Source organism: Tauraco erythrolophus, chromosome 9 (assembly GCF_009769465.1).
Source record: "Tauraco erythrolophus isolate bTauEry1 chromosome 9, bTauEry1.pri, whole genome shotgun sequence".
Lineage (NCBI taxonomy): Eukaryota > Metazoa > Chordata > Aves > Musophagiformes > Musophagidae > Tauraco > Tauraco erythrolophus.
Genome location: NC_141473.1, coordinates 23117431 through 23139830, shown reverse-complemented (window position 1 = coordinate 23139830; position 22400 = coordinate 23117431). Strand labels below are relative to the sequence as shown.

At 43.9% G+C, this 22400-nt stretch overlaps 1 protein-coding gene across 1 annotated transcript in view; it reads right to left on the bottom strand.

Annotated features, from left to right (window-relative positions):
• TLL2 (tolloid like 2) overlaps nucleotides 1-22400 on the bottom strand; it is a 96947-nt gene that overhangs the window by 9947 nt on the left and 64600 nt on the right. Inside the window, exons 8-13 of the mRNA XM_086616241.1 lie at nucleotides 17966-18090; nucleotides 12144-12259; nucleotides 10366-10468; nucleotides 7110-7226; nucleotides 3330-3475; nucleotides 2188-2383 (exon numbers count right to left, since the gene is read on the bottom strand). Of these exons, the coding sequence (XP_086472367.1) occupies nucleotides 2188-2383; nucleotides 3330-3475; nucleotides 7110-7226; nucleotides 10366-10468; nucleotides 12144-12259; nucleotides 17966-18090 (803 nt within the window). The remainder of the gene's footprint in view (nucleotides 1-2187; nucleotides 2384-3329; nucleotides 3476-7109; nucleotides 7227-10365; nucleotides 10469-12143; nucleotides 12260-17965; nucleotides 18091-22400) is intronic.

Here is a 22400-nt window from a genome sequence, read left to right as displayed (position 1 = left end):
ACCAAAATGAAGATAAGTATAAAGAATAATCCTAGAGCTTTCCATTGAGATATACATGATGGGATGGACATGAGGTAATTGCTCTCTATATTTTCCTGTCATTGTCTCTTGGAGCTCTCTCTGAGCTGTTCGCAGACTTATTTTCTATCAAAACTTAGAAGTTATCCCTGCAAGTTCTCACAAAGCGTAACACTCAATTCCATCCTTAACTTTGGTCTTTTTAGGCTGAGTTATTTTCTTGCAATGTTGCAAGATGTGTAATTGAAGCTCTATTCCTTTCATAATTCATTAACACAAAGCTAACCTGTTGCTCAATCAGCTATGCATGGCCATCTGAATAGTGCCTGCAGAGCCATCTAATTTGTTCATTTACTTTGTTCATGAAGTGGCTGCTAGTCAAAATCCCTCTGGGTATGGAGGTAAAGGATACAGGCTTCAGATCCCAGCTTGAAACTCCACGTGTAGCCTGCAGGTATGTCTACCCAGACTTTGCAAACTGACATCAGCTCTGCCCACAATGCAAGCTCGCTAGAATTTGTGTAGCTATGGCTACTGTGGTGCTTGGTCTAAGCAAATATATTTTGCTCCTCAGCTGGGCTTACTGGCATGGACTTAGCAACACCCGAACAATCCATGAGCTACACGGTTTCTGGTTCAAACAGGTGAAGTCTGAGCAGATGCTGCAAGATCTAGTCTGCCAGCAAAAACTCCACAGACAATACCTGTGTCTACAATTATACTAACAGTATACGTTTTTTGTGTAAAAAAAAAATGCATAAAGAAATAAATTTATTTCTGACTATCTGTATTCACAAGGCAGGCATCCCAGGTTCAGGTGTGTAATTTTCTTCCCTTAAAAACTTGCCAAAGAACCTCAGATTCTACAAACTGACTTGCTGCAGGCCAAGAAGTCTCCATGCAGTGCTAATCCCTGGAAGACATCTCTGTCACACAGTCAGCCCGCTCTATCACCTCCTGAAAGAAGCCGAAATGTCTTTAGGAAGACGTATTCTCTGTGTCTTTATGGAATCTGAGAAATTGAAACAAGGAAGTCTAGGCACTGTGAGAGTTGTTCAGGGACTGGAATCAAACATCACAGTATTTGCCAGCGATCTCGCAATCACCTTTTGTCACGGTCCGTTTGGATCTCTCAAATTCACAGCACAACGTACTACGTGAATTAAAAGTTTATTTAACAAATTTTTTTTTTTTTTTTTTGGCATAAAGTGCACGGATTAAGAATTATGGGTTATAAATTACGAAACCTTATAACTTGAATAGTGAATAAGTGAATTCACATGATAGACTAGTCTGAGCAAAGGGGATTGAACCCTGCCATGTTTGTTGTATTTCTTAACAAGCTCAAGAAATAAACTTTAATTCATAGAGTACATTGTCCTGTAAATTTGAGAGATCCAACGACCGTTGCACCCTAACATGAGACAAAAGTTAAAGTACAAATAAATAAAGGACTTATGCAATCCAAATATTGGCGTTGCAGCTATTATTTCTGTACAATTGTCACTGAACCTGAGAGAAACATGACTTGCAGTTGCTCCACAGGTATTTTCCCAAGTGGTTAGACATGTGGTTGTTGCCTCTATCAAGTCACCAGGATGGTGGTAAAGGACCATGGCTTGAGTCCAGCTCTTAAGAAGAATCTTACTCTTCATTTGCATATTCCTGAAGAGGATCTCAGTTTAGGAACACATTTGTCTCCCAAAGCACTCTGAATTTCCCCTGGGATTCTACTTGCAATCAAATTTACCCTCTCTCCAGAAGTTTATTTTGGAATAAGACTTAAGTAGAGAGGTGGTTTTAACACTCTTTGTACAGTACTAGTACCTTCTTTGAAAATGTCAAAATCCCCTGGCCTGGATAAAGAGGGGTCACATTCTGTCCAGCTGTGTCAGTGCTTGTGCTGGTACTGACCCATAAATGAAATGCTAATGTTTTTGAGGTAGGCTCTCTGCCTTAATCAGCAAGGTGGTGTTCATGCCTCAGCATCAAACCCCTCTACGCTCTCAAAGCAATTTGTATATAAACTTGATATTGTCAGTTGTACAGAAAAGTCTAACAGCTCTTAACTACAAGCACATACAATGGTAACTGATAACTTTGGGATGGCAGTAGGTTAAGGAATGAGTGACCCCCAACTTTGACCTTGAGAGGTACTAGATTACATACCTTTAAAGAAATTTGCTGCAAAGCCTGCTTTATTGATGGTTGCATCAGATGCAAACTTCATCCATACTTTATTTGAGCTGGATTTGATATCTTCCGGCTTCTCGTAGCCACAGAAGTGACCGATCAGTGGGCTGTATTCAGTGAGGCCATCTCGGATCTCCAGGTAGTCATAAGAACACGCATCATGCCATTCAATCTGCAATAAGACTAGTATGAGTGCTCTGAGTCAGGCTAGCTACCCAGCTAGACTTTGGCCAGAGACCAGCTTCCAAAGGAGCAACCCAAACAACTGGTCACAACCAGGTACTCACCTCATGGTTGCCACTGAACTCTCCTGCAGTTGAAATTGCATTCAAGCCCAGGCACATGTCAGTTCTACTGCTATTTCATGGCTACCCTCCAGTGAAACCTGATCCCTGACTATCTGCAAGCTGCTTTTCCATGAGAAGCTGTAAGTGACAGTGCAGAACAACTATAAACAAAAAAGGCTCAAGGCATAGCCATGGGGTCACAGCCAGGAGGTAACAGTGTCAGCCTTTTCCAGGACAAGCATAGTCAGTATGCACAAGCCACAGGAGCCTATGGGCTAAATGGGTTTTATGCACCAACCCAGGTCCTGTCGACTCCTGTCTGTGATTTCTAAATCAGTAGCCAGAAACACATGATTGGGCACCTATCTAAGAGTGTAAGACATCCTGTAACCAACAGGAGAAAATCTCTTCTGAGCTGTTCAAAGCCTGTCTGTCATCTGGGAACACAATGTTTCTTCAGAGACTCACAAACACCTTGAAATCTGCCAAATCCCAGCGACACCAACAGGATTTTTTTGCCTTGATTGTGACCATTCAATTTCATTTGACCAGAGTGAAAATTCAAGGACTCATGAGTCCCTACTTAACATCATCAGAAATTTTGTGCCCTTTCTAATTCTTTCTGTCCAGAGTAACAGTTTTTGAAAACTCATGATATTTAAAAATTCGTTTCAAAATCTCTGAACAAACTTCTGGTGAGGAGAAACATTCTGAACTATTCAAAAGATTTATTTTTTATTATTATTATTTACATCACTTCCTTCTTATTTTTAAAGGACCTACGAAAAGGGAAAGAATATCTGTAATATAATATAAAATGACATTTCTCACCTCAAAGGCTTGGAACATGATTCCTATGTGAAAGCCCTCAGAAACTGTGATCTTCCAGATGCACTCTTTGGAAGGTCTGTAGTCATCTGGGTAATTGGGAGATTGGATCTGGCCAGCATCTTTGTGAATTTCTCCACCACAAATAGCTTCATAAAAAAAAAAAAAAAAAACAAACAGAAAAAACGTAAGATTGTAGGTTTTCCCCAGGTAAAGCCTGTTCCATACATAGCCTTCTTCCTCATTCAAATCTGTACCCATACTGCTTTTTCCACAAAGGCAACACACAAGTCTTGGAAGTTTTTACAAATTTAACATTTTGTCTCAGTGACAGCATCTCTTGTCTTGCTGTGCCAACCTCCTTAGAAGGTGAACTCATTGGGACAGAGAATTTTTACAGATTTGTGTGTTTAACACTCCTGTCACCTTCATAACTGCTTAAAACCTGCTACCAGCACTAAGGACCAAGAAAAGTTGGAAAAAAAACCCGCCACAATTAAAAACCAGTTGCAAATCTAATCCAGCCACACGATGGCAATGTTAGCAAGCATGAGTTGAGCTGTTCATCAGGAGACCAACAGGCTGACTGCTGTGCATGAAAAATTAAATTTTGTGCTAAATGCAAGAATAAGTAAGCTTAAAGACCAAGAACATAAAATATAATGAAAATCTAGTTTAATACAAAACTAGCAGAGACTTCAAAGACAGTAGCAGTCCAGCATAATTGTCTGCAAGACTATGTAACAAATGAAAGGAAGATGACAGGCTAAAACCTGTGTTATCCCATGACGTAAGACACACGTCTAAAGAAGGCATATGAATGTTTTGGCTGTGCTTAACGTCAGGAAAACAAAAAGCACTGATAGTAAGTACGAGAGAGACGGCAGTGTTGTGGGACCTGCCAGACATCAACCATCTTCATCCTTGGGGTCTCCCCACAACGCATTGCAGTAGCAATTCAGATGTGAGTCTCCCTATAGTGTCCTGGAAATTGCTTGCACTGGGTAACATCACCTTGGGTTTGCCTTGTAAGCTGCTAATGTTTAACTATGACCTAGTTAAAAGCACTGTTTAGCTAGTGCAACGCTATCTTCTTTCTGGGAGAATCAGTGCTAAGGCATCACCAAATAGTTGCACCCAAAATTCAGCCGCAGAGCACACTTCAGGTTGTAGTTTGAGTTCCTATATTCAGAACTACAAACGGTGCTAGAGAGAACCCTTGAGGGACCCTTTAGAGAACTGTCTCCTCCACCTAACAGAAAGAAGACTACAAGAGCAGAGAACTGACAATTTTTTAAAACTGCCAGCCAACAAACAGTATTTTCTCTATCCACTACAGTAGTTCACGCTGAAATTCAGCTGAGCGCCAAGCATACTGGAAGAGCTTTACTGCAAAAAGGAAAGAACATCTGCTGAGAAGGCAATAATGATAACAAACGTGGGGCTGCCAGCAGTGCCACAGGGCAAACCCACCAGTATCTTCCCATCCTGAATGTCATGAAAGAAAAGAAACAATATGACTGAACTCTGAGGACACTTTCACTACATAAACTGTCATTTAATATCAAGTAATTCTCCCATCATGTGGCTACATGGTTCTGCCTCTTTCCTCTCATCTACTGAAAACTTTATGGGCAAGACCTGAAGCAATCCAAATCCAAAAAAATCAGTCCTCACCCACAGAGCTCCCAGTAAAGTTCAGATGCAGAAGCATTTACATGCACTCTCACTAAAGCAGAGGACAGAGAAGCAGTGCTAAAACCCACTTTGGCTTTTTAGTATGTGAGAGAGAAGAGTTCAAAAGAAAAAGAGGAACTAACAGCAATACAGAGAGTTTTTGGATAAAAACTGATAGAAAATGAAACACTTAAGGGCAATCCCTCCTGGAAATAAAAATTATCCTTATTGCCTAGACACAGAAGTCGCAAAACAGCTGAGCAAGCAACCTGACAATGGAGGAAAGAAACAAGCCATTACCAGAGCTTGCATCAGAGGGAAATTGGGATTAAGGAAGATTTTTGGAAACTCTCTCATTTCAGCAAATAATTTATGAAGAGAGATGCAGACAATCTCATTACCTGCTGCTCTGACAAGAGGAGGCTGAGCTAAGAAAAGAACTATGCAATGGGCCATCACTCTCTGTGGTACAAGCTGGTTTCCATCAGTCATACTCTGTGCTTGCTCTCAGGCTTAGCAAGAGATTTCATACCTTTCCAATGGGAAGTTTCTTGCAGGAAAGAGTTACATAAAAAGCCAGAGCCTTGATGAGGCAGGAAAACATGAACAGTCAAAGGGATGCAAAGTTTGACCGCTAAATGCATGTTCCACTTTCATTTGCTCTCCTCAGAAGTCAAGTGAAGCGAGTATGGCTTATGTTTACTGAACCTTTAGGGGTCATTTGTTAATCAAGAGGAAATAAGGAAAATTATCAGGAGAAAAGAAAATTTTGCAAAGTGACTTTGGCACGTAGCCAACGTAAAAAAAAAATTTTCTTTCAATACCATTTAGCAATATGAAGCATGATGCCATATTAACACGCATGATGAAGAACAGAGAAGTCGCTTCCTAAAAACAATCCTCACCTTGCCTTTTTTTCTTTTTTCTTTTAAAGTTGGAGCAGATATGACTGGGGAATAATCCACTGTAAGAATTAAGCTGACTAGCCCACCAAAGCAATAAGCCAAAATAAAACAGTCTATTAGAGACACACTAGTTTGATCACTTCTAATTCCAACAAACTTCCATAAAATGGGTGTTACAAACCACATTGTCCAGGCAACAGCTGCTTCTCAGGAGAGACACACACACACAAAAAAAGATCAGGCAAGCTACCTCTGTCTCTGGGGCAACAATTCCAGCAGAAACCAGATATTTCTCCTGTGAAACAGATTTGTTAGCCCTGCACTGTTGTGAAATCCTCATATTGCTTTATTTGCACTTCCCCAACAATCCACATTTTCTTCACTTCCCTCTGCTAGTACCATTATTCATGAGCATATGGGACACTTGGGCACTGGGCTTCCAGTGTCATGCTTGCTTCTGTGGCTGCAGAAAGAAGAAGATGTAAAGTCGGTACCAATACAGTCAACCTCAATACTGTTGACAACATTGGTACTTCTAAGAAAATGCCTGTTGCGCAGAGAACAATGAAAGCTTTTAATACATTTTAGAATCATTGTTGTAAGAAATAACCATATATGGAGAAGCGATGTTACTGATTTGTTAGTGACTTTGGTAGTATTGCTCCTCTTGTGAAGTGGTTTCAGCATCCCAGTGCCATGCAAGTTTCCAAAGCGCCTGACCTGCAGAACATCTGACATGCTAATTTCTAATCTTCTGCAAGAAAACATACAAGGGAGAAACCAAAGAACAATCTTTGCATTTGAGAAAAAAAAAAAAAAGCAAGCTGCATTTAGAGACATAAAATGTATGATCCGAAACAGAACTTTGCCTGTTAAATTACTGGAAGGAATTCCTGCTACACCCAGCACTGCTGCTTGCAGGGGCTGGTTAGGGCAAACCTATGAACCTGGCCTATGAATGGGAACTATTGCTCTGTTCTGCCATCCTGTTGTCCTCTGAAAAACGTGATGATCTATTCCGAAGATCCATGCCTTGTCTGCTGAAACAGCCCACCAAATCTGCCAATTCCCATAAAAACAAGAGCGAGGGCTGTGTCTAGCCACACGGTGAAGGAGAACTCCTACTGATCCCATAAACCCCTGCATCCTGTCCTGGCAGCTCCATGCAATGTGATAGACGACTTCTAGCTAAAGGCTGTACCTTCATAGACCACAAAGAAGCCTTTGCCCAGGATGTTACTGCTGCTCCGGAACTCGATCCACAGCCTGCTGTCCGTGGAGATTACTGGTTCAGGGATCTTGTCACCACAAAATCTACCTAGAAGGCAGGAAAGAGACGATCAAGATCTCCTGGCTGACAGGCAGCATAGCATAGCAGGCACCTGCGGCTCCAGGAAGCAAAGAGTCTGTGGTTAAAAGGAGCTGTGCTTGTGTAAAACATCCTTTCACTCTCATATCACTTGTGCTTTTGAATGAGTTTCTGTTTTCTTCCCCCATTAATTCATATTCTCTTAAAATATTAAATTAATAAAGGTTTTCTTCATCTGGAAGCAGAATCCAGTAATCATGGACGCAGCCTCTGTTGCCCTGGTAAATTCAAAAGGGCTCTTGTTTTCATCAAGTGACTGGTCAAATAAGCTGCAAGGGTGGGGAACCATCCCCTGTCCTTCTCGAGATGTGACATTAGGGAACATCCTTTCCACCTGCTAGGCCTCAGAAACTCCTTCATTTCTTTTCATCCAAGAGCAAAGTGTTCAAGTGAAACCGAGGGTGGGATATGGCCATGCTGATGAGAAAATATCCCTTATCTCACCCTCTGCTCTCACTTCCCTGGTAAATCCACCTCTTCCCAGTCAAGCCTCTGCAGACACTCAATCTCTTTCAAGAGCTTTGTGACCAAGACAAAATGGTTCACCCAGCTCTGAGCTCTCTGTCCTGCACCAGCACTGGTAAACACCTGAATCCTGTCAACAAGGGAGAATCTTTAAACAGAACAGCTGCAGATGGCATCTGTAGCCCCAACAACCTCAACAACCCTAATTTGGTGCTCCTCTACTTGCACCAGCCAGAAGCTCCTCATGGAAACAGAGCAAGCACCAAGTATGCACTGAGAGCACACAGTGCAAACATAGCTTTTCACTTCAGCTGACACCAGCAGGGATATATACTGAATTCAACGTGGTCTTGGCACCCTGTCCAACTGAATGCCCAGTGGGAGTCTGACAGCAGCACAGAGCAGTTCCTCAGGCTGAATTTAGTGAGGACAGTGGTGGTAGGGATCTTGGCCTTGCAACACCAGACAAAGGCTTCTTTGAACAACCTTCAGTGGGTAAAAACCTGGTTAATGCCTTACCTGCAAGGCAGCACCTTAGTTCCCATTAGCAGGCTGCACTGGTGGTTCCCTACACTGGACAAGGAGACAGATAGTTCAAGGCCTGTTGGCTGGCAGGCAGAGGGCTGATGCTTTTCCTACGTATGGAGGGTAGAGTAGTTGGCATGAATTTCATGCGTTAAAAGCCATGGGGCTCCCTGCTTAGTTAGCTGCCCACACAGCCAGCTACTGCCACTTTTGGCTCTTTCTGCCCCACCTTCACCACCTGCCAGCCTTAGGAAGGTGATGACCTTCAGGGATGCAAGAGCTATGCCTCTGTAACAGGCCAGTCAGTGCAAATCAGACTGCATGGAAGGTGAGTCACAAACTCCGTTTCTCTTCAATGGTAGTTTCATCGCCAACATTTTTCACTTGTGGAGCCCCCCATCCAAACATTAGCGCAGATCCTAGCTTTATTCAACTATTCAATTCTGAGCCCCTGTGCCCCAAAGCTGCCCGGCGCTGTTGGGCAGTGTGACAGCCCTGTGGCATATCGATAGCATCTCCCATCTCCGCTCCCAAAGGGGATGCTAACAAACAGCATCGGTGCTGCAAAGCTCCTTCCTCTAAGGTCATCAACCAACTCCCTCCTGGGTTTAGACTCGGAGTTTAACAAGGGTGTCAAGGAGAGGAAACGCAGATGAGGAACGAGAATGAGCAAACTCCTCAGAGTGTGATAAAGGGCCCATTCATAAAAAGTTATACACCATTTAAAGGCTGGGTTTTCACACACTTCCCTGGGAAAATACGCAGCGCACATGTATTTTTTTTCTCTCTGCAAGAAGCCCGTGCTTTCACAACTCACGCTAATCCCCCTCCCCACTCCCTGCTGAATCGCCGTCTGTCTGCCTCTTCTGAGCTAATTTCATGGGCTCAGCCCCTTGCGGGAACCGTGGCCGCTCATGCAGCGTCTCCTTCCAGATGGAAACACTCACAAGTCCACCTGCATTAGGGGGTCGGGGAGGTGCTTGGCTTCTGAAATACCTTTAAATTACTTGGCAGAAAAAATAAATAACGGGGGACTAAGTTGCAGCTGCTGAAGCAATGTTACCTGATGCATGTGCTGCAGAAAATAGCAATAAATGCTGCCAACCCCAAAACAAGCAGGAAGCAGTAAAACCTGCTGCCAACTGTGCATTGAAAGGCAGGCCCACAGACACCTCTAGAGAGCAGCACGCCTCCAGTCTCAGCACTACACCTGCTACCAGAGCTGGGATGTCCAGTGGGGCCAAGGCGAGCATCCAGACCTCCCTAAGCCCACTGATTCCACGCTGACTAGCCCAGACCTGTGCTACAGCATGGGACATGACATCTCTAATGCAGCTGGAGATGCTACACAACCTGATTGCTTCTTTCCTTTCAGGTAGAAGGGGCTGTTTGCAGTGCAACATTTTACAAGTGGGGACATTGAGGTTAGGAGACAGAGTCAGGATCAAAGCCAGTGGCAAAGCAAGGGGAAATCCTGACTGCTCACTCAGGATGGTAGAAGCTTTGCAGTTACAATAGCAAGAGGCAGAGGAACAGCGAGGACACAGAGAGCTGTGCTTCCTTGAGATCTTTGGAAGCAGGAGCGGAGTAGAGCCCTTGCACAGTCTGATATCCCAGGCATGGTCTAGCAAGTTCCCTGCTAGAAATACAGAGGCCCAAAGTACAGACTGCAGTGTTATTTGTAGATAGAAATATTTGAGAAATAATGGCAGGAGTTTGCACCAGGAGCTGTATGGCTGCTTCATTCTGTCTGCCTGACAGCTCTACCCAGGTTTTAGGAAAAAGCGATAATAAAACTCCAGAGACTATGCTTTTAATTCCAGCCATGCCCCCAACTCACTTCCCACTCCACCTCAGTTCTCAAGCTGAAAAAGGAAGGAATAATGTCTTTGCTACCAAAGGACTTGGAGCATGGACCATTTAATGTGAATATAGCACACTGACATCTCTGGATGGAGACAGTAATGGATGGCCAATGCACTGGCTGGACATAAGCTCCTTTCAGGTAAAGTAAGGGTGATATCTGTTTGGGTTTCCCCCCCCCAGTAAGCTTCATGAAGAACATACGAAATGCAATTAAAATGAAACAGCAGCTCACCCAGTAATGGAGCCTTCCTCCAGTAGCCATCGCGGACCTCCACATAATCATACCAACAAAGGCGACTTTTAAACAGGTCCATTGACGTGAAGTTTAGCATAATCTGAAAGGAGAGAGTACACGTCTCTCTTTGGGAACGGAGCTACTTCAAAAAGATCCTACAGGTTACGTGCTTCACCTCTGCTATAGCGCTGCCTAAGAGAGTATGCAGGAAAAGACAGCTGGACAGTTGATTGGATATTTTAATCAGCTTTCCGCAAAAGAGAAAGGCTTCTCAAGGTATTTTAATGAAACCTTGAAAGTACATGACAGCAGACAGCATTTTCACTATCCATTCTGTAACTCACAGTCACTGTTCCCCAGTTAGTAAAAGGCTACTAAAAAAGCCTGATTTGTTAGGGTTTTTTTAAATTAAAAATTGAATCCTTGGGTTTGATTAATGGGAATATCATAGAGAAACACACTACCTCAAAATTCAGCTGTTTCAAGTCTAAACCCTTATATAAATAGCTCTTGTAAAAAAGAGCTAAATTTGCTGACAAGTTTCCATGTTCTGACAAATACACTCACAATCACCATGATGCAATTGTGTTCAGTGGCTTTGCCGAGCAGAGTTCAGCATAAAAATTCTATCCCTTTGGTCTCTTTCCTCTGTAACAAGGATTACAGGCCTTGCTCTGGGCCTATGGAAGTCGATGGAGGTGTACCTGTGGCATTTTTGTCCTTGCAAGATTTCCCCCATGTATTAGTTTACATCTATAGTCTGCCACAGAAACATCATGAGATTAAAACAGATACAGACACAACTCTTCTGAAGAGGCTGAGAGACAGTGGGGGAATTTACAGTAAGATTTACACTGCAAAGCTCCCAGTGCAGTATTCCGAAACCCGGACAGTCCTTGGCACTCTGGCCCTGGTGAAGCTCTCCCTGCAGCTAAGGGCAGGCACTCAGCGCTGAACCGGACTGGGCTTGCAGGGGACAGAACTGGGTCCGAGAGCAAGACAGCTGCTGCAGAATGAACAAGCTCTGCTCCTCTTTGTTCGAGTCCGAGTCCTAAGCGTGTCTCGAGGGTGGTCCTCAGCAAAGCCGCTCTGCCAAGGAGCTCCCAAGCCGGGCTGCACATTCTTGCAGCCTGGTATGGCATGACAGGCCTGAAGGGCCGGTATTAGTGGATTAAGGAAAGATTTCATTTCCACAGGAAGATGAATAAAACAAAGGGAGCTGGGCAGAAAGCGGACAGGGTGGCCGACTGATGTGTAGCAGGGCTCAGCGTTCCAAGGCGGAGAGTTGGAGCTCCCTGACAGGGACATTATGCCTGCGTGACAGGGGCAGGCCACTGATGTCACTCACAGTTCCTCAGCTCCCTTCAGGACCGCGGCTTGCTGGCACATTTTATCTGACTCATCTGACTGGCACCTGGCTTTGAAAGGAGATTCCCCCAGTTCCCAGCTCGGCCAGAGCTAGCGGGTGGCAGGAGACTGTCCCAGTAGGGTTTAGTCTCAAATAGAGAGGAAGGATGATAGGATCAACACACAGCCCAGACCTGTGAGGGGCTTCTGCTCCAGGGTTACCTCTTCCCTCCTCAGGACTATGTATTCCTGACCCCATATCTGGAAGGACGGCGATGATGCTCAGGAGCCTTTCCAGGCTCCATCCCTGCACTCCAGGCATGCAGAGAGCTACAGCATAATCTTATGGTAGCTGCTAACACTGTCATCACAAGCAAAACTAGATACAAGGGAAGCACACAGTACCCTCATGCTGGTGCAGCACCTACCTTCTCCCCTGGGGTCACCGAGATCCTCCAGACACAGTGGGAATAGGAGGGGTAGCCATTCGGAAAGCCAGGGGCTGAGAAATTCCCTGTTGAGTCCTGCAAGGTCTCTCCACAAGCTGCAAGAAGGGAAAAAAAACAGCAACAAGGAGTGACCCTCTGAAAGATACCAGGGTCTATGAAAAGGTGGCTTGTACTCTAAGGATGGTTTTTTCATGGTACTACCCAAAGACCACCTGAGACCTCGTCGAAGGGGTGATGTGAAATTTGTCAGGATTGCCAGGACAGAAGATTATCAGTGCAAGGACACAGGGAAACAGCTCTTAAAAGGCACTCATCTTCCTTCCATACATCAGCACTTTTAGGTTTCAGCCCTACTGAGGAGTATGTCATCCACTGATCAGATGCAAAATATCAACCCCACTCCTCTTTGCAACCCCACGACTGCTGCCACCAAATCTGTCTTCCCTTCATTATAAGTTCTCCTTCGTTACCACTGTTAAGTGTGTTTTTTTCAGGTTAAAACATCCTAACAAAAGCAGGGCAAGCCCCACTGCCCTCATGCTTCAGCTGTCCAGCACCTACCTTGCTGTCACACTGCTTAAGATAAAACATGAACGCTGCCGCGTGCTCTGCTCTCCACCTTCCCATTTTTGTGGCCTGTTGTAGCTGATGAAATGTAGATCCCAGAGCGACTTTTGGGAAGCAAGTAATATGCACACGCATATGCTCCTGTAGGGAACCGCAGCTTCCAACATCTGGGAAAGCCACGACTGCTGTAGTATTTGTTCTCTGAGCTGGAACAAGGAGCAGCCATCTCTACATCTGCAGAGCAGCTGACTGGCTAGGTAGGATGATCACAAATATCAAAGCTCCCATTTCTTTCAGAGTGCTCACTAGACACATCCAAATACTCATCCCAAGGAGCAGGGACCTTGGCTTGCCTGCTCTCCAGTTACTTTTTCTAATTTCATAACCTGCTGATGTTATAAAGCTGCCCTTGACCTGCAACTTGGTCTCCTCAGTGACAGTAAGGCAGCTCCCAAAAATCCCTCCTTAAGCAGCAGTGCTTTGAAAGATCCAACAAGGCGGAATGTTTGGCCGCTTTCTCATGGAAATGCCAGGGGATGTTCTTCTGCCTGATGCTATCAAACACTAGCTAATTTTTCAGCCAAGATCACATTTAGATGGGTGGGTCTGAAGTTGGAGGTGAAAAGAGGCTGGACCCATTCACAAAGTTTAATATCTTCAAAAAGAGCAGAAGGAGTCACCTAGGCCAGAAATTCCTAATTTCCCTGAAGTAGTAGTTTGACCCACAGCTTGACAGGTCAGACAGATGAACAATAGGCAGGGACACAAAAAGGGGTTTTGCTCAACCAAACAGCTCCTAGGGGTGCTCTGGAAGGTGGAGTCACCACTAGGAACAAGTTGCACATATTTCAAGGCACAGGTCGGCATGCGACCCAGCAAAGTGATTCCTGTCAGGAAAGATAAAGGTATTTTAAACTACTAGAAAAAAGCACCACTGAGCAAAACAGGCAGGTAAATGAAAACGTCTGCCCCAGAGGAATTAATAAAATAAACAAGAGTTCAAAACCTCTACATTGCTCCTTCCTTCTCAAGCAGTTTTGAAATCTGAGAACTCCTCCCACCATTATGCAACTAAAAAGGAGCGTTGCACAGGAAGTTTTAATTTTAATTATGCAGAAATAGCTAATATCTTCCCACCTTTCCCAACATGTTTGGCAAGTGATGCTGTATGTATTCTACAGGCGGGCAGAGAGAGATGCTTGTAAAAGGTGATGACTGGCATGAACTGGAGAAGAAATCTGGACTTCTATTTGCAGAACAAATACACTTTCTTCCTTTCTACGTCTTGCAAAGATGCCTTGCCTTGTTATCTGTGTCAGATAATTCCAGCTTCCAGGATTTTTCTAGGACCCTCAAGCAGCAAATACATGCTGCCCCAGCAGATAAACACCTCAAAGAAGCTCAGATTCAGCTACATTCATCTTGAGGACAGCAAGCCATTCTTCAGCTGATCCTCTGGCATCACCACTAGTCAACACATGGTTTGGAGAGGCCACCACCTTAGGATGGCACTAGGAAGGCCAACATCTGACAATGTGTCCCAATAGAGAGAAGATTCCAATCCATAACTCACCAAGATATAGAAAAGTTCTTTTCCTCTGCTCAAAAATCTATTTAAAAAAAAACTGTCCCCATGAAATGATAAGCAAACTCACTGGGAACACATACTACATTACCATAATGACACAGGCCAAAGACGATCACCACCCTCAGCTGAACCACAGTGAAGGCTTCCAACATTCTAGATTTAATTCTCCCAAGAGTAATTGCACAGTACTTGGCAAGACTGTGTAATTATGAAACAGGTATTAATGTTTCTACTACCAAACACTACTCTGCTAAAACATCATGTATGGACACCTAGCTAACTATCCAAACCTTGCAGAGGAAACTCTCCAGACACAATGGGAGAGACTGGCCTTTCAGCACAGAAGAGAGTGAGTGCCTCCATTTGCAGAAGGAAGCAAGATACTAACAAGCAATGTATATTTATGTGTAGAACACAATCTCTTGCAGAGCACACCGATAAGCAATACAAGTGTACTCTGCTTAGTAGCAAAGAAGCCAACAGGTCCAATAAGACTAGTGTTTGGTACTTCTGGGATCCAAGAAACTGAGCTGAGGTGGTTTTCAGTCATAGTGAAGAGGCTGTTGCACACACAAGCTGCTAGAAAGGAACAGGGGCAAAAAGCAAAGTAGAAAAGGTGAATGCTTTAGAATTTATTTGTAAATGAAGTAGTTGAGCGATCAACTTACTCACTGGTCATCAGATGGTTACTGGTACCGTATCTTTTGAAGCTGCGCAGAGAATTGGATAGGATGACATAAAGCAGGACCATTCTCAACTTACAGTTTGACCATTCTTGCACAGTTAGCACAGTCACACAGGCCTGTTTCCTCTAGTACAGCACAAGACAGTAGGACGTGCCGTTTTAGTCTTTGTAGTGACAATATTCACCAAATCCTCAACCATGCAGCCATATCAAATCTAGCACTTACCATGCAACAGGACACATCTTGCCTTCCATAAATTCCTTCAGCAAATTTCATCTGGTTTCACCTGGTTTGACACTAACTTTAACCCAGCAGCTATAAGCTTTGGGGAATTAAAAGCAATTTAAAACAGCAGGGTTTTAGAATGGAAAAGCTACGACAGTCCTAACTGTAGAAACCACAAGAGCTCCAGTTTAACGAGCTGGAGAGCCTGTTTCTTACAATAGGCACAGCAGTCGTTCTGGCTCATACCAGTGCATGCTTGTAACTCATCCTGCACCACGCAAGCTCTTTTTTTTGAGGGATTTTCTCAGGCGTTCTCAGATGGACACTCTTTTAAAAAGTGAAACCATCTGCCATTCAACTTCTGGATGATTACTGAACAAATTGTCCTCAACAAAAAGTCTCACTCAGACCCTGCTCAAACATACAACTGAAGTCCCTTGGTTTTGAACTCCTGTGGTTTGCATTTTGCAGAAGAGAACTTTTCATGCTACAGATTCAAATGGCAGCTGAAGACGTTCATGTCATTAAATATACTACATCCCTTCTCTTCAAATGCAACCTATGTACAAATTTTGATGTAAAGCAAAAAAAAAAAAAGGCAAACTGAAACCAAAACAGTAGGTATTTGAAGAAAATTTGTTTAGTATGCTTAAAGCTCTGATCATTCTGCTGCCAAATATTTTCTGAACTGCATTAACCTCTGCTAAAGCTTTGTGGAAAAAAATAAAGAGTAGAAAAGTTTACTTCGCAACTGGAAACTTGAGACTCAGAAGTGTCCTCATTTTAAAGAAAGTTGCTTTGTAGCTTTTAGTTTGACTTTAACCTCAGGCCAACGTGGCTTTTCAGCTTGCCTCAAGAAATCTGAATCTGTAGTCAATACTTCCAGCTATGAGAATGAAAAGTCTGCTTGGATTAAGTCTGGCTCAATCAAAAAACATGGTGCAAGACATCCCTAATTTTTTTTTCAGCATTCAAATGAACCAATCCCTAAACTAATCAAAGAGGTAATTTTCCAAGAACTACATCTTGTTCAACCAAAAGCAAATCGGAGAAAATTATAAGTGGTAAAAAGCAAAAAAAAGTTAGTTAGAAGTAGCACATCTAAGAAAGTTATACCACTCACTGTGAGCTAAGCAGTGATCCCCAGGCATCACGGACCATGAAGTCTACTGCTGATCCTCAGACTCTATTCTAGATCCTTATGAACCCACATTCTGACCCATAGTTGGATACAAAGAAGAAAGGGATTTGCACACCAGCTATTGACCATTTTCCATGGCCTCATGAATGACTCACAGAGCAGTGTTAGCCAGCCACTCACTTAAGGTGTGACTCTGTATACTGGTAAAACTCCTCTCTCCTCCTCACTATCTCCCCTCTCTCTGTGATATGTTATTCAAAGAAAATTAGTAATTTATGATTGTATTAAGTTTATGATCAGTCAAAGCCACTTTCAATGGGACTAATACGCTAACCAGACCAACTTATTTAGATAAACTCCTGAGCCATGCTGGCAAAGTCCTTTTTTAACTCCCTGCATGATTATGAATGTTACAGAGTCATTCTGCAAAATTAGGGCAACTCTCTCATTCTCCGCTATCTTCTCATGGATGTTTCACTATCAGCAGAAATTCAACAGAGCTTGTTAAATTTTCTCCTTCCAAGCACAACATCTTCCATGCTATCTCCCTTCTCAATCATTGCAGTCCATGCCACAGGCACCAGGCTGAGCGCCACCTTTGCTTCAAGCCTCTCTTTACATCCTCATATTCAACCTGTCCTTAAGTCTGGCAGATTTCTTCTCTGAAATCTGCTTTTCTCTATTAACCTATTCAGCTAAAACTATTGCATAAACTTTCACTGTCTAACATCTCCATTTGAAAAGGATCCTTTTGTTCTGATGGGTAAATTTAGTCTCCCAGTCATAGCTGTGACCCCAATGCTCTTTTGCCAATCTTTTCAGAGCCCAGACAAAGCAGCATGCAGACTATTGGTTTTTAGTATGTCACACAGCTATAGATGGGTTCTCTATCAAAGCTCTTCCTGGTCTATCAATCCTTTGGCAGCAGAAAGAGGGATACAGCCCTCCCCTAAACAGCCCAAGCATCAGCTTCCAGCACCTGGTTGATTCACAAATTGGCATCTTTTGAGCTTTCTTCCAAGTTATCTCCCAAGCCTTAGTGCAACACACCGTAATCACAGAGATACACTTACAGTTTCCTTCAGGTGTATGTATCCCTGGGACAACACCTATGTAAATAACAGAGGTTTGATGGTTGACATGCTGAGACCCTTGGTCTACCAGATATCCCTCTGCCACTTTGCTAACTCCTAGTCCCCACTCTGTCCATGGTCTTGAACACTGATTTCATCTTCTATGAACAGAGCCTACACTCTTTATTCTAGACAGTACATGTACATGAAAACGACAGCAAAATAAAAGCCTTGTCCTAGCCCCTTTTCACAGCCTACACTGTAGCTCCTCTTACTAGTTTTAGTAGAGAACACTGGACAAACCTGAAGCCCTAAACCAAACAGGAGTACTGGCAAAGTACTAATAGAAGACACGTTAGGCAAGTTCGATTCTCCCATAGCTCCAGCTTGAAGCATTTGATGGTCTGTATTTCCCAAGTCTCTTTCAAAGAGATTTTTACAGTGCTCTTGAACTCCAATGCCTTCCAGATAAACCATGTGTCTACAATAAAGCTGGAGCCATCTCCACAAGCCGTATTTACCTGGGCATTTGTACAACTTCCTTGCCTGAGCAATGTCTCCCTGACTCAGGCGAATACGCTGACCAATAGTTGGCCGGACCCCATTATCATCACGACGGGGAAGGATGGTGTCGAGGAAAACCCCTCTAAAGGGAAGAACAGAGAGACAAAGATCAGTGAAGTAGGGAAAGTGACACGATGCACAGAAAGTCATCCTGGCAAGCCTCCCGTGCCATCCCCTTGACCATAGATCCCACACTAACAAGCAGGAGTAATGCAGACTGTGATAACGGCATGTCTTGAGGTAGTCTTCTCACTATAGCAGATAGCTTCCAAATGTACAAGCAAGTCTGCCAAGCCAGTAAATTCCTCTTTTGATATATCAAGATTGCTGCTGCCTCTGTTTGAGTATAGATACATTCCTTGCCATAAATCAGAAAAGGCAATGAAATATTCTAGCGGAAGGTTCATGGCACATCTGGCTCAGCAGGTGCACATATTGGACACTTAAGGCAAAGGAGCAGAGGGAAAGGGAGTTTGTTCAGTAGCAGATGGGGCTAGGCTGGCTGTTACTGTGGTTGCCACAGACAAGAGAAAAAAAAAAAAATCAAGTGCTCTACTTTTGTTCTGCATGAGTTTCCAAGCTAATAACTACATTTCTCTCTGCATCTTTTTCCCTCGCTGCTTTTTCTTCCATGTGGTACTTCATTCTCAGGAGCTCTCTCCCGCACTTCTAATCTCAGTTCAGAAAAGGATTTAAGCTCACTTCCATCAAAATGCAAAGTCTGTGCATCCAAGCAAGAGCTTGCACACAAGAAAGATCCCTAGGCAGCATTAGGGCTACAGGGCTAAAGTGAGAGGGAGGAATAAGGAACCTGAACTCCAGGTTGGTGAAGTCCAAGAGCTCATAGACAGGCTGTCCAGCCCACAGAAACCATTTCACTGCACCCCTGAATGTCCAACAGGCTTGGAGGTGCCAAGACTAACAGTGAGCTTGAAACTTCGGCATCAGCTCTGGGAGGCAGACTTCTCTTTCTGAAGGACAGGACATAATACTGTCTGTAGAGTCCAATAGGAAATCAGGGCAGAAGCAATAATTTTAGTGCTCCCTAGTCCTGATACAAGAATCTTCAAGTACGTGTTAAGCTCTAAGCACATGAGTAATTTGTTCATTGGACTGCTCAGCTGCTTTAAGAGCCTTTGGGAAGAAGTTTGAGAGTTTTTTTTTGTATTGGTTTAATTAAATAAATACTGTAAGCAGACTATTTGGATCACAGCTGTCCAGAGCTGCAGCCAATGTTCTTGAATAGAAAATATCATTCTATTCAACATATTTTGTGGAGGAAAGTTCTTTTGTAAATATTCAAACTGAAGGAAGAAATAGAGGGGAAGCAATTTAATCTGTTTTAAAAACTACAGTCAATTCTTGCATGGTGGATTTTGAGGTTTTTTTTCAGTAGTAGGAAAACTCCTGATCAGCAGTAAAATCGGTACTTACAAGCTCTGAGGTGATCCCATCAAATTTTGATTGACAAATTCAGGCTGGCATTCTAAATACTAGCTGCATGCCTCAGGCTGAATTTATTTAAGTTTATGTATTGAAAATAGATCCTCCAATTCCAGAAACACCACGAACAGACAAACAGGTCGGTTTGCTCACAGTAAGTTTTCAAACCTACTCAGGAGTTCACAGAACCCAGCATTTGGCAGGGACATACTTCTGTGGCCAGTGAAATGCTTTCTGCAGATTCCAGGCTCAACTAGGAAGGAATGACAAAGTTTAACAGAGAAACCACCACTTGCACGCTCAAACTTTTGATCCTTTTTCCCGTTTCAGCCCTCATGACTGCATACTCACAGTCCCCAGCCTCCTGCACAGAGCATACACCTATGGTACTGCTCACACAACACAAACAACCCTCAGCTTCAAATTACCTTGTGATCCCTTATTACCTGTCAAATACATTTTCTTCCAGAAGGCTGCACCCTAGGTTGAGCGAGTAAGATCTCTGGTTTTGCTTTTGCCACCAACTGAATTTCATGCTTCCTTCACATGCTTTGCTGAACATGACTCCAAATTAGGAGGCAGTAAGTATAGTTCCTCTCATTTCACAATCAAAGGAACTGAGAACAATGGAGAGTCTTTCTGGTCTAAACTACAGAGGTCCCAGCAGCCTCATGCTGTCCACCCAAACCCCATCTGCTTAAAAACACTTTATGATGTTAAGTTGCATGTTTAACAGCGAGCATCTCTAAGAGCACCAATATTTTGGCTCACAAATTAATAAACACCAAGCAGATATCATTAAACAGAGCAGCTCAGGTACTCTACCGCCAGAATCGTTCTCAAATAAGATACCGAACCTCTCCCCCCAGAGGTAGGAAAAGAACCCAGTAGTCCTGGATGCCTCACTCTCCTGCTGTCCAGGCAGAGCATGCATTAGCTGCCCAATGCGGTGGTAAGTCAAGCACAACAACCCACCATTGCTACTAGCTAAGAACAACAGTTTAAGCAGAGATGCTCTCAGGAGTCATTAGCACCTGCATAGCACACAATGTGTGTTATATAAACGTTACGAAATTATCAACTTGAGAAAAGCCGAACGTTCACCATCCCATCTGAGGGCAACAGAGACAGGTGCTTTAAACACCACTCAAGGAAGCAGATCATAGAATGGTTTAGGTTGGAAGGGTTCTTAAAGATCATCTAGTTCCAAACCCCTTGCCATTGGCCAGGGACACCTTTCCCTAGATCAGGCTGCTCAAAGCCTCATCCAACCTGGCCTTGAACACTGCCAGGGATGCAGCATCCACAGCTCCTCTGGGCAACCTGTTCCAGTGCTTCACCACCCTCAGAGTGAAAAATTTCTTCCTAATACCTAATCGAAATCTACCCTCTTTCAGTGTAAATTCATTGCCCCTTGTCCTATCTCTACACGTCCTTGCAAAAAGTCCCTCTCCAGCTTTCTTGTAGGCCTCCTTTAGGTAGTAGAAGGCTGCTAGAAGGTCTTCCCAGACCCTTCTCTGCTCCAGGCTGAACGACATCAACCTCTCAGCCTGTCTTCATAGCAGAGGTGCTCCATCCCTCAGATCATTTTCGTGGTCCTCCTCTGGACCTGCTCCAAAAGGTCCATGCCCTTCTTCTGTCGGGGACTCCAGAGCTGAATGCAGTATTCCAGGTGGGGACTCTCGAAAGCAGAATCACCTCCCTCGACCTGCTGGCCACGTTTCTTTTGATGCAACCCAGGATATGGTTGGCTTTCTGGGCTGCAAGTGTGCATTGCTGGCTCATGTTGAGCTTCTCCTCCATCAACACACCAAGCCTTTCTTCTCATGGCTACTCTCAATCCATTCTATGAGGATGGATTGAGCACCTTTCCTATGAGGACAGGCTGAAAGCATTGGGGCTGTTCAGCCTGGAGAAGAGGAGGCTCCGGGGTGACCTTATAGAGGTCTTCTAGTACCTCAAGGGGGCCTACAAGAAAGATGGGGAGAGGCTGTTCAGGAGGGCCTGTTGTGATAGGACAAGGGGTAATGGTTTTAAAATAGAGGGAGGTAGATTCAGATTGTATATTAGGAAAAAATTTTTTACCATGAGAGTTGTAGAACACTGGAACAGGTTGCCCAGAGAGGTGGTGGATGCTCCATCCCTGGAGACGTTCAAGGCCAGGTTGGATAAGGCCCTGAGCAACCTGATCTAGTTGGAGATATCCCTGTTCCTTGCAGGGGGGTTGGACTAGATGACCTTTGAAGGTCCCTTCCAGCCCTAACCATTCTATGATTCTCCATCCAGCTTGTATTTGTGCTTGGGATTGCCCTGACCCATGTGCAGGACCTTGCACTTGGCCTTGTTGAACTTCATGAGGCTCACATGGGCCCACCTCCCAAGCCTGTCAAGCTCCCTCTGGATGTTATCTCTTCCCTCAAGCATGGTGACCATGCCATGCAGCTTGGAGTCATTGGCAAACTTGCTGAGGGAGCACTCAATCCCATTGTCCTGTTGCTGACAAAGACGTCCAAGGCTGGTTAAGCACTCAGCTGCAGGTAGCTAAATTTCATCCCACCTCTCTATTTTCATCCCTGTCTGCAGAGGAGAGACAACATAACCCTACTTCACACAGTAAAACCTGTGGAGGAAGAAAGTGCTATGTGTATACGTCTTGTGCAGGATTAGGATGGTGTGCTGCCAATACATCAAGAAGATGCACCTTGACATCCAGACAGTGCTATCTGCATCTTGATTCAAACAGAAGCTTTGCAGAGGTCATGTTTTGTAACTCCAGGCTGTGCTGCCATTGTCTACTAGCAAGAGGCTTAGTGAATTAAGATAACCCACTATTTGCTTAGGGCTCAACGGAGGTTTAAACTTTCTTAATGCTAAGCTGCCATTTATGAGTCTTGACAGCAGAAAAAGAAATTGTTTAATGAGACAGTAATATTCAATTTAATTGGCTGA